This window comes from Eufriesea mexicana, unplaced genomic scaffold (genome assembly GCF_001483705.2).
Source record: "Eufriesea mexicana isolate 0111107269 unplaced genomic scaffold, ASM148370v2 scaffold657, whole genome shotgun sequence".
NCBI classification, from domain to species: domain Eukaryota; kingdom Metazoa; phylum Arthropoda; class Insecta; order Hymenoptera; family Apidae; genus Eufriesea; species Eufriesea mexicana.
The window spans coordinates 1,006,126-1,018,520 of record NW_016908821.1 but is presented as its reverse complement, the minus strand read 5'-3'; the positions used below and the strand labels follow the sequence as shown (position 1 = coordinate 1,018,520).

Below are 12,395 nucleotides of genomic sequence, written 5' to 3'. Positions count from 1 at the left end.
CTTCTGTTCATAAATAAATTATACTAATAAAAATATTTAAAAAATTCTGATCTTCGAAAATTAATTTTATGTGTAATACTGTTTTAAATAATTAAATTAAACGAGTGGTTAAATAGATAAATAGTGGTTGGAACCTATCGAAGAATTCCGTGGCGTCATTGGTCGAACCCTGGAAGGCGACTCTGCCTATGGAGAGCAATAGGACTTCGTGGAAGATCTCCAGCAGACCGGAAGCGGGTTGATGCAAGGAGCAAATGACTATTCTTCCACTGGCAGCAACTTCCCTCAGCGTCCTCACCACGGTCATCGCGCCATAGCTGTCCAACCCCGTGGTTGGTTCGTCGCAAAACAGGATGTTCGGTTCAGTAAGTAACTAGAAAAATTCTCTACCCTATGTGTATTTTGCATTAAGAAAATTGCCAGCCAAAATATACGCGAGTCTCGTCATAGAGGTTCTTAAATTTCGAGATTTACAATAGTCTAAATTCTAGGACTCTATTCTGCGACTTTGGAATTTTTGTAAATTTTGTAAAAATTTGGAAAATTTTTCTACATTTTGAGACTTTGGGTCTCTAAGCTTTGGAATTTTGAAAGCTTTAAATTTTGGGACTTTAGATCTCTACAAATTTGGGGTTACTGTTTCAAATTTTCCTAAATTCTAGGACTTTGTGTCTCTAAAGCTTTGGAATTTTGAAATTTTGGGATTTTTGGATTCTACGGCTTTGGGACTATTGTTTCAAATTTTCCTAAATTCTAGGAACTGGGTTTTTAACACTTTTAATTTTTGAGATTTCCAATTTTGGGGATTTTAGGATTCTGAAACATTGGGATTAGGTTATCCGAGTCCTTGGAACTCTAAAATTTTATTGGCTTAAAATTTTTGGGACATTAGAAGACTAAGATTCTCATAGGTTGAAATTCAAAGATTTTAAGATTTTGGGTAATTTCAAAAAATTTGAAAACCTTATGAATTTAAAGACTCAGAATATTGGTCCTTATTAATCGAAGTGCAGAAATTTCTAAAGTTTGAAAAATTACCTAATGTTTAAATTGTACAGTAAAAAGCCCCTAAGCTGGACTAACAATATTTTTATGTGCTATGAATTTACGATGGTTCATCTATTTTTAATGTATATGTAAGCTTCAATAATGCCCAAAAATCACTAGCTATCCTGTCTCGTATCCATGGCTACCAAACTAAACACTATCAGTGCAGGAAATCCCATGAGCAAGTTATACGTGAGGATTGTCTGTCAATATCAATCTATCAATAACTGATTGGCAGTAGATTAGCGTTAATTGCCTAATATTATACAAAGATCAATAATGATCAATATTCGAGAATCGTCAATCCTATATAATAATAATTAATAATCCTATATATAATAATCCTTACATATATATATCAATAGTAAACCTATACTATATCTTCAACAACAAATTATATTTTACACTGAAAGAAACTATAGCTTTTAAATTCTGAAAACACGAATATTCTTAGAATATTAATCTATGTCAAGAAAAAGTATCATTCTAGCTTCTAACGTTTTGGGATACTCCTAAATAATTTCAAATTTAATACAAAAATTCAATGATTTCCAAAAGTACCATTTCCTAGTATTAAAGTAATATTATAACGACTTAAAATTAATAGTAAAAACATCTGCTAATAATTCCAAATTTAATATAAAAATACAATTATTTCCAAAAATACCATTTCCTATTATTAAAAAAATATTATGACGATTTAAAATTAATAGTAAAAACTTTTTCCAATAATAATATAAAAATTCAATGATTTCCTAAAATACCATTTCCTACTATTAAAAGAATATTACTATGATTTGAAATAAATTACAATTTTGAAATAAGGACACTTGCAAATAATTCCAAACAATTTCCAATTTGAAAAGAAAATTCAACGATTTGAAAAATTACCATTTTCTGCTATTAAAATAATAGAATTTCATTGTATTTTTTTCTCTACTGAAAGGAGAATAATTCTGAAAATATTACTTGGACAGCCAAGGCGACACGTTTCCTTTCTCCACCAGACAGGCTGGACAGCTTTGTGTTGGCGCATTTCACTAGACCGAATTCCCCTAGAAGGGCCATTATGCGTTGCCGTCTGACGTTGGCCCCCTGCCTCCTGTCCATTTTCATGCACGCCTTGATCGACCGGGAACAATTGCCAAGTTTTAATGGCCACGAAACCCAATCATTCGACGTTCAAACGAATTAGTCGACGCTGGTGGCCAGATGAGCAGTGATAAAGCGTTATGAACGAAAGTTGGAAACGAGATTCGCGCTTAGTTTTGCATAACGAAACGTGAAATGAGCTTTCAAAGACGAATTCTTTGAAGGGAGCATCCGAGATTGAATTTTCAAAGTGGTGGGAATGCGATTTTCTAAATACGAATTTGTGATTTTCTAAATTCGAATTTGAGATCTTCTAAATACGAATATAAGATTTTCCCATAAAAGTTTTGGAAACTTTCGTTCTTCATTGAACCAAAATTTTCCAATATTTCGAAAAAATATTTTCTCTTTCTAATTAATATAATATGAATTATTATACTTTAACCTACCTATTTTATTTTTTAGTATTTTTTGGAAAAATTGGAAATAATTTTCTGCCAACTTTTAAAAGTAAAATAACCCTAAATATAAATACCTATAGTCGATGCATATAAATATACCATAATGAATTTTTATGGTCCTCGTGAATACAAAAATTGCAAATTTATTTTTCTATTACCACAATAAAAACAATATAAAATCTTCTTCCAATAATTATTTAATAATAATAATACCAATTCTAATTACTCATCCAGCTAACCAAAACAAGAAAAATTCACTAAATTCTAGAAAAACGTCAAAAACTCGTAAACCGTGAAAATTATAATTATAATAATCGCAAAAATGACGGTAGGTAAATTAGAAAAATGTAAAAAATCGTGAAATTCATGGAGATCAGGGAAAGTCACGTTTGAAATTTTGTCGGACGAGTGTGCGACATTTAAATGAACATATCTCGTACAAAAGAGTTTCTGCTTCATTATATCCAATTGGATTTCAGACTAGATCTGTCACAGTCACGCAACTTTATCCCATTATACGAGTCCGATTATCTCCGTGATATCGCTCGCTTTATCGATCTCGACTACAAGCTCACCGACTCGATCGCGAATAAATGGCAATTATTTAAAAAAAAAAAAAAAAAAAAAAAAAAAAAGAAAGAACGCTAGCTGCCAATCGACAGGAGTTTATCGAGCGATTATTCGACTCGCTGCACCGTGAACTGTCCCATAAACGTCTACCAGCTGGTTATCCACGATTCGATCGTGTTTTTCGAGATCAATCGCTATCATTCATTGGAACGAGAGAGATTAATCAAGAACGATTTATGGTGTCCATCGATGATGGAATATATCAAAGGAACGCTTTCAGCGTCACTATTATACATAGTTATGCCACACGATATTTCTTTCTTTCCCCAAAAATGCGAATTTTTGGCAAATAGAATCAAAATGATTTGAAAAAAAATTTTAAAAAGCGAGAATGTGGTAGATGGACTAGTTTTTCATTAATAAATAATGTTTATCGAAAAATAAACCCACCATTTATCGATAGCTGGATAATTGATTAATTATGAAAGATTCTTAATATATTTCTTGAAATTTATAGATTTTATTACTTCTCTCGAAATTCGTAGAGTTCAAGGAATTCCGTTTTTGATTAATAAATAATTTTTATTGAAAAATAAACCCACCATTTATCGATAGCTGGGTAATTGATTAATTATGAAATTTTCTTAATATTTTCCTTGAAATTTATTTAATCGATTTTATTATTTCCCTGCAACTTTATAGAGTTGAAAGAATTCCGTATCTTTGAAAAATATGAATTACCAATGTGCATTAATGTCATTCTAAATTATGTTATCCACAGATGCAATTTATTCGTTATATGAGTCGTTCACTGTACAAATCGATTAACTCTACTTTTTGAAAAATCTTAAATTTAAGTGTCAAAGCACTTGGTATAGTTATAACTACATTATTTCATTTCATTTCTCCACTTTTTGTTTTATGGAGTTAATCAATTTATGCAGTGAACAGATCATATGTGTATGGGATGTGGACGTATTTTCATTTTCTGTTGAATTTTATAGCGAAAGTAGTTCTATATGCCTGTATTAAAATTAAAAAGTTGCTTAAAGTATTAGGAACACGCGATTGAAGCAAAAGTAAGTCAAGGGGCCATAGCAGTTAATTAGAGCATTGTAATTGGACGAACCATGAATTCCATGTGCTCCTGGACTGTCAGCGATTCGATTGCCAGGTCTGTTTGTGGAACGAATCCAGATATCCTTATCATCTGCCCAGTATCGATAGGCTTCCCGTTTAACAGGACGTCACCTGTCGCTGCACCTATCGATTAAAAATGCACTGGTCAACGATTACCTTCGTTCGATTGCGAAATAGTAAAAATGGCAGCAAATGGCACAGATTAAAAAAAATGGTAAAAATGGCCAAAATTATAAAAATATTCAAAATGGTAAAAATGGCCACAATGATAAAAATATTAATAATAGCAAAAATGGCCAAAATTATAAAAATATTCAAAATGGTAAAAATGGCCAAAATTATAAAAATATCCATAATGATGAAAATGGTAAAAATGCAAGGAATATTTTATTTGCTCCTTTATGAAATAAATTTTAAATTATTTGGGAATTTGTAAACTTAAAATTCCTGAAGAAAAGTGGCAAGATTTTCCTTGAATAATGACGTCAACATGCTTGGATCTTATCAACGTAAATTAGTCATTATATACCAACGTAAAAGATCTGGCATGTTTCTCAAATGATGGTAAAAACCGAATTATGCAAATTTCAAATAAATCCTATTTGTCGAGATAAAGAATCGGATTATGCAGATTTATGGTAAGTCCTATTTGTCAAGACAGTTGATTGATTCTACACATGATACTCGAAGTCGATGAAAACACAGAAACCTGTCTTGACATCTGTTTATATAATTGATTGAAATAAATGTAAAACGTGAATCGATAAATATCTAACTAAAGGAAAAACAAACAATTATTTCTGCAATTTTAAAAATAAATCTGCTTCGCTGTTTAAATAGCAAAATACAGGGGTTTTCTACGAAGAAATTCGTGGGAAGAATAGCAGAAAAATATTTATAAAATCGTTGCTCCAATTTCTTACTTTCACCATGGAATATTTTTAGGTTCCTAAATAAATTCATTCGCGAAACAGAAGTGGAATAAAAGAACCGTGACACTGGCACGGTAAATAATTAAACAAAATGAAAATTCCTCCAGTTTCAGGAATAAATTTATCTCGCTTTTTTAATTTTATTCGCAAATAGTAACCTGAATATATCTTTCTCCAAGTACAAAATATACTTAAACCTTTTCAAAAACGAAGCAATAATTTTTCGATGTCAAAAAATAAATCATTCCCATTTACCTAGCTGCACCCACGAAACTCACTCTCACGAATTTCTTTGCGAATGAATTTCACGTTCCTCTACGAATTTCTTTGCGAAATTAAGAAAGAAAGAAAGAAAAAGAAATTCACAAATTTTCCACGAAGGGATTTAAACGAAATAAATAATCTCTGCAGCTTTAGAAACAAATTTAATCCATCCTTCCAATTTCACATTGACAATTCTCAATATTATATCGACACCAAAAATTATTTTAAAAAAAAGAAGAAAATTAATAAATTAATAAATTTCAAAAACAAACATTTCTTAATATTCCTAAATCTTAATATCCCTTAAACCTGCTCAACCCTTCGACACTTCCATATTCCACCAGGGTATAAAAATACAAAATCCGGAAGGAAGGAAATTTATGAATCCAAAATTCCCAAAATTTTGGAAACGCAATTTTATCGCGAATAAAATAGAGGTACAGTGAACAACAAAATTAAATACTCTTCCAATGCACGATTTTCCAGAATTAAATCGTAGCTACAACCATACTTCGATTTTCCATCGGTGTAGGGTTTTTAATATAGGGTGTGACATGAAAGATGAAAGGAAGAAAACTTGTGAACCTTTCACACGGCGGCTGATGGTCGCGAGCAACGATGTTTTCCCAGCGCCACTGCAAAGCAAGAAGTTGTTTTTAGTGAAGAAAAACCACCCCCGTCCCGCCATGTTGGAAACAATTAACCCCGGAATACTAAGCAGTAGTAATTCTCGCGAGTAACATGGGATTTTATTTTCGCTTACCCAGCCCGGTGCAGACTGTATTATTAAACGCATCAGCGGACTGTTACCCGAGATAGGGGATGAAAACGGCAGGGATGAAGGGTGAAATCTTAATCCGCGTACGTTAAACGGAACAACTACGGGATTGTGTGTATCTTACGTGCAAAAATACTGTTAACAATGCAATTGAAGTTTCAACCGTAAGACTGTTTTATCGGTGCACGTTGGGAGGGTGGTAAGAATATTTTTACTGCGTTGCAGGGTTTATGGGTTTGTCGTATTATCGTACAGGGTGAGTCGAGTAGTTCTGAAGTAGTGGAGAGCAGAGAAAAATATTTTACCTAATTTTAGACGATATTTTGTTTCACGAAAGTGACTGTTTCATTTATTACAATTAACGTGATTTCGAGTGGGCATGGATTTCGAGAGAAATTATACTCGTGTTAATGTTCAATTAGGGTAATATTCTTTTAAATACTCGCGTTTATGTCATTTTGTTTCTTTCCACATGTACGTTTAATATTTTATTTTGTTTTATTTGTTTTGTTTGAAGAAATAGGCGTAGTCTGTACCCTGTTTTCGAGACACCCTGTATGTCTACGACATTTTTCAAATATTCCATATTTTTCTTTGGATTGGAGTTGAATTGAAATGGGCACTGGATAATTGTCGAAATTTGCAATTTACGATTCGAAGTTAGTATTCCGGGGTCAGAGAGAAGTTCAAGATGTTTACCTTGGTCCCATGATCGCCATCAACATTCCGGAAGTAATTATACCACTAACTGGAAATGAACCAAAATATTAATTAAAGCCTGCCTGAATTTATCAATATTAATTCTCAACTATGAGAAATCTTATTATCTTGTTATTTTTTAAAATATTTTAAGTTGATCGCATTCTCCTTAATCTCTTAGCATGGAATATACCTCCATTGAGCAGATGAATATATTCGGTGTGCTGCAGACCGAAAATCGCTCGAAGACTGCCGCCATTAGTCTTTCTCTCGACAATATAGGAAATGTTCTTCCAAGTCAGGCACAAATCTCTTGATATGTTTGGTGGCAGGGTTGGATAATTCACGGTGTGTGTCATCTGAAAATGTTTGTTGCAATTTAAATCCTCCTGTTTTTTAAATAAAATAATAATAATATAATATATTATTTATAATATTATTTTATTTATAAATAATAAAATAATAAATCTTTCCTTTTCTCTTATTTTTGTTAAGCATTGAATATTGAAATTTTAATTTAGACACTTCTATAATATATATATCCCAAAATTCATGCAAGGTTTGAATTTAGTGCCATTTGTGCGGTGAAAAGTTGCCAACGAAAAAGAAAAAGAAAACGCTAGACAAAAGAACAACGCGTCTTTATTGTTAAGCAATATTTCCAATTATTAATTAAAAACCTGTGTTTTCTATCAGAATTACTTCTTCCCTGAATTTTGGGGCACCCGTTACATTCCGAACTTCTCTATATCACTGCCCCTTTTTACATTAAAAATAGAAATTCACCGAATCAAAAATTGTAGCTCGTGCACTGGGGAAATCAAATTGCAGGTTTTTATAAAAATAAAAGGAAGTTTCTCTGTTGATATAATTCATTTCAATGGATTTACAAATACTCTGCTAATATACACACGTACATCTAAATAAATAATTTAAAACTACCCTAAAAATTAATGTATAATATTTTCCTTTCAAAAAATAAGTAACAAAAATTTATTAAAAATTTTGCACTACTTCGTGTACGTAATTTTACTGACTTTGGACTTCAGAAAATGGTCATTATCGACGAATTCTAAATCGTCATTCGCGATTGTTTGAAATCATCGTCAATATCGAGAATTGCGAATCGCGAAGGATGGAAGAGAAAGGAAATATAAATAGATTTATAGCGTAACGAGCTTGTAATTATTCAAGAATTCTCGTTACAATGCTCGATAAGGCCCTTCCACAAACACAAAGCCATTATCGTGTCTGTAGGTCAGGTTCGATTACATAAAGCACAGGTCTGGCTTGTGTGTCGCCATACTGATCTAAGCGGTGTAATGATGCTGTTTATATAAATTACCATTTAACTGATCTTATATCAACCTATTCTCATCGATTAATTGAGCCAATTAACATTCCCGAGCCACGTTATGGAGATATTAAATGAATTATGAAACCGGATAAAATTTTCGAAGAAATTGAAGCCTCGAGATTTAGGTTAGGTTTAATATCTCACTTTTAAAAAGTGATTTTTCCTTGAAATTATAATTTGCATTTGGGATTCTATTTGTAGGTTATGTATTAGATTCTATATGCGCAATTAATAATTAGATAAAAGTTTCTCTTATTATCTGAATAAAAATAATTTTCTTTGTCTAGGGGAAAAGAAGACTGCTGACCTCTGTCGATCGGAAGTGTGAACTAAGACGAGAAATTGCGCGGGATATTTGAACACGAATACCTGCGTAAAAAGAATTGTACACTATACTAAAAATTGTTCGAAATTTTGATTACGCAAATAATAAAAATTACCAGAATTTCGATCAATTAAATTTATCTTCTCTGAGATATTTGTATCCAGCAAAATATAACGAAATACATCTTTCTCTGATCAGACACAATTACAAAAATTATTATACCTATACTAACAATATTCTAGACTAAATTGCAATTCGAATTCCACTTCAATTACACAAGTAATCGAGATTAATAAGATTCTAAAAATACCCAAAATTCTAAAACAATTATATCGATAGAATATAATCTTTGATCTACAGATTTCTCGAATTCCACGAAAATAATTTAAAAAATCGAAATTAAAAAACTATTTTTAACCGAAAGAGTGCAATAAAATAATTCCAACTATAGAAGAACGTATCTGCTTCTGGAATCTGATTTAGTTTCACGTTCAAGTTTCCATCGAGCAACTAGTAAAGTGTTGCCAACGAAAATAAAAGACAGCGTGACAGGTGACAGTTCGGGATTATTAAAAATCTAGCGCTACACGGAGAAACAACGCGTTGTTGAAAAATATTTACAATTTTTAATTAAAAACTTGTATTTTCTATCAAAATTACTTGCATGAATTTTCGGACACGTAACACGGGAGAAAATTCATCAAAATGTCGATTTCTACAACGTATTTAAAAATCATCGAAATCAGCGAGACTCCTTCACTTCTCTGAATAAATACAAAATGATTTTGGTATTTTGGTAATTATTAATATTAATTCGGTAATTATGGATCCAAGAAAACTGTTTCGTAACAAATTTTACCAAACGATCATCGTGTGAGACTCACCCAAGTACACTAAACCGCAAACTTTCAGTGGAAAAAGGGAAAAATCAACGATTCGCTTTCGTATCGGAAGTTTCTTCGGCAGTATCATCTATTTGTAGTCACGAAGATCACTTTACACGTAACGCGTTACACGTAGATCTCGAATTGATCCGTATTTATAATACAAGGGGCATGATATCCTCATATCATGATTATTCGATTTCATAGTGGATATAAAAATTGCGAAAGCTGAGAAATAATTACGGTAATTAGTAATAGTAATTCGTTTAATGAGCATACTGAGACCGCAGGTGTGAAACACTAGCAGTCGTGTTCTCCGATTTTTGCGGGAGGGCTGTATTAAAGATCGATTCGCGGGCAACCGGTCTTGTATCACTAAAACTCTTGGGTATTATTCGGTTTAGAGACTAAACGTGTATTTCTGCTATACTCTCGTGCATTCCTAAAATATTTAATTAAAAAGTAAAATATATTCGACAATATTCGTCAAAGATGCTACAGATCGATTTCTTCTGAGAAAATAACAGAGATAGACATAAATATACAATAACAATACCAATGCAAGGTAATAAATCAATTTAGATTTATTATTTGTTCAATATTGTTATTATTGTTATTATTCATGTAATACATTATTTGCTATATGTCATCTCTTAGTCACCAATTCATAAAAGAATCAAGAAATCTATGAGAATGGATTTATCGAAATATATATGTCCATGATCTTTGACAAATTTTTACACAATAAATATTTCTCCATTAACACTAGAACTACTAACCCAGTCAAAGTGACTGGTCCCAGAATTTTCCTTTTTGCAATCATCGAATACGTGCACCTGCTTTAAGAATAAAATTGGTATCAACTCATATTAAGAAACAATTGTAATCAATATACTCACTCATATTCATCGTATCGCTGAAATTACTATAATCTGTACATGTTATAGTTAGGTACCCATTAAAGATTGGTAGTTCTAGTGTTAATAAGAGTAACAAATAATTAATTATAAAATAAAATAAAAATTGGTACCTCTTCCACGCTTCGCGTTTAACACGTTAAGTGCCTAGCCTATTTTGCTTGCCGTTCCATTTAGGCCCAGACTCGGCCCTCAAGTGGGCCACCAGTGACGGGCAAAGTGTTCATAAAATTCGAAGATACTGTACCAATTGTTATAACAGGAATTTTCAAAGGTTAGGTCCAAAGATGGAGGAGAATTTAGTACCAAAAATTAGCAAATTTTAGTCCTAGTTTGGGCCGGTCTCTGAGGACCAACCGGGCCCGAAGGGAAAGTCTAGCACCGGTCCCTGGGGCCTGACATGTCACTTAACGCGTTAACGAAACATTCTTCCGCGATCATCATCAACGATCGAATAGTCATCTAACTATCCAAGGGAGACCTTATTTACTCTAACTTCCGTACTTACTCTAACCGTATCATAGAAGATCATCCCGCTGAATCACTATAATACACGGATCCACAGGCTTCCATCGATCCACTCACCAATAACGTCCCACCCACGAACGAGTCACTACACTCGTACACTTAGAATAACGAAAGATGATCTAGAAACAAGACCTGTCACTGTTCCGATAATGCCCAATTTTCGTTAAAACACTCCGAGGACGCACCGGAAAACACGCAACAGCTATTGCGTCTCCACGCGACGCATCTTCACGAGGAAGAAGCAAGAGAGTCGAATAATGCACTAATAAAATTGTTGGAAAAGTAAAAATCGTTTGTCAGTCAGGTACAGGTAAGACACTACTCGAGACTCACTGACAGGCTCATAGTCTTCCCGGTTGGACAATAAACCGAGTTAGAATCGCGTGTTGCTTCTGGTTACGACGTTCCGGCTGACTGAAGGGAATCTGAACGGAAACGAGGCTGGCTTGATTGTGGTAACCGACAGGGAACGTTGATCACGACAATACGACACCATCGTGAGTGGTTTTGTGGAGGAAGAGGCAACTGTGTGTATTATATGCAATGGCAGGCTGTTACACAACGAGACCACGACGCGACGAACTCACCAGTGGAGACAGTGAAAGGATTACTCGGTGAGAAGGCGCTTTAACGCATTCCACTGCGGATTGGAGGATGTTCTTGGCTTTAAAGCAGCTTTTGATGGAGAGAAGAGGATGGTTAATGGTTCTTCCTTGTTCGCGAGCTTTTATACGAATACGTTCCGCGAATGTTAACACGGGATAGGGGATTATGTCTCTAATAAAAATTAGCTATGCTAATAGTCACCGGTGAAGTATAATATTCCAAACAAATTGATATTAATAACGAATAAGCTAAGACACCATTGTTGAAAAGAAAACAAAATTATTAACAAATTAGCCAGATCGAATTGCAAATTACGAAGTAACAATTAGCTTGCTAATCTTTTTTGAAAAATTTCGACCTGAAACACATATATCCAATCGTTATTTTTTTAATAAAAAAGCAATTCATTTTATTTATAAATATACTCACACTTTAAATGGTTTTCTATATATTTTACCACGTTCTCCTGTACCTGTGGGATCACCCACCTTGTGTTATGAATCCTTTGATAATTCTATGAAGTATGGTGTCATCCTAATAACCTACCATACATAACTGTATGAAATTTCTACATGTCTTTGGAGTTTCTTTTGCCCACAATTCTAACTCAATATCACCAACAGTTGTTTTCATTATAACCTAGCTATAAAAAATATATCAGTTTTATTAATGTAACATACTTTTGAAATCAAATTTATTGAAATTCATTATTTATTATTGTAATTCAAATTAGAAATTATTTAATATATTAATATAGAAATTTAGAAAGTAAATATTGTGTATCAGATAAATGTT

At 32.8% G+C, this 12,395-nt stretch overlaps 1 protein-coding gene across 1 annotated transcript in view; it reads right to left on the bottom strand.

The window, feature by feature from the left end:
- Window positions 1-11,571, bottom strand: part of bw (brown) — a 19,088-nt gene extending 7,517 nt beyond the window's left edge. Inside the window, exons 1-7 of the mRNA XM_017898315.1 lie at window positions 10,975-11,571; window positions 7,177-7,342; window positions 6,984-7,032; window positions 6,092-6,141; window positions 4,300-4,433; window positions 2,017-2,169; window positions 135-373 (exon numbers count right to left, since the gene is read on the bottom strand). Of these exons, the coding sequence (XP_017753804.1) occupies window positions 135-373; window positions 2,017-2,169; window positions 4,300-4,433; window positions 6,092-6,141; window positions 6,984-7,032; window positions 7,177-7,342; window positions 10,975-10,998 (815 nt within the window). The 5' untranslated portion in view covers window positions 10,999-11,571. The remainder of the gene's footprint in view (window positions 1-134; window positions 374-2,016; window positions 2,170-4,299; window positions 4,434-6,091; window positions 6,142-6,983; window positions 7,033-7,176; window positions 7,343-10,974) is intronic.
- Window positions 11,572-12,395: the final 824 nt, after the last annotated feature.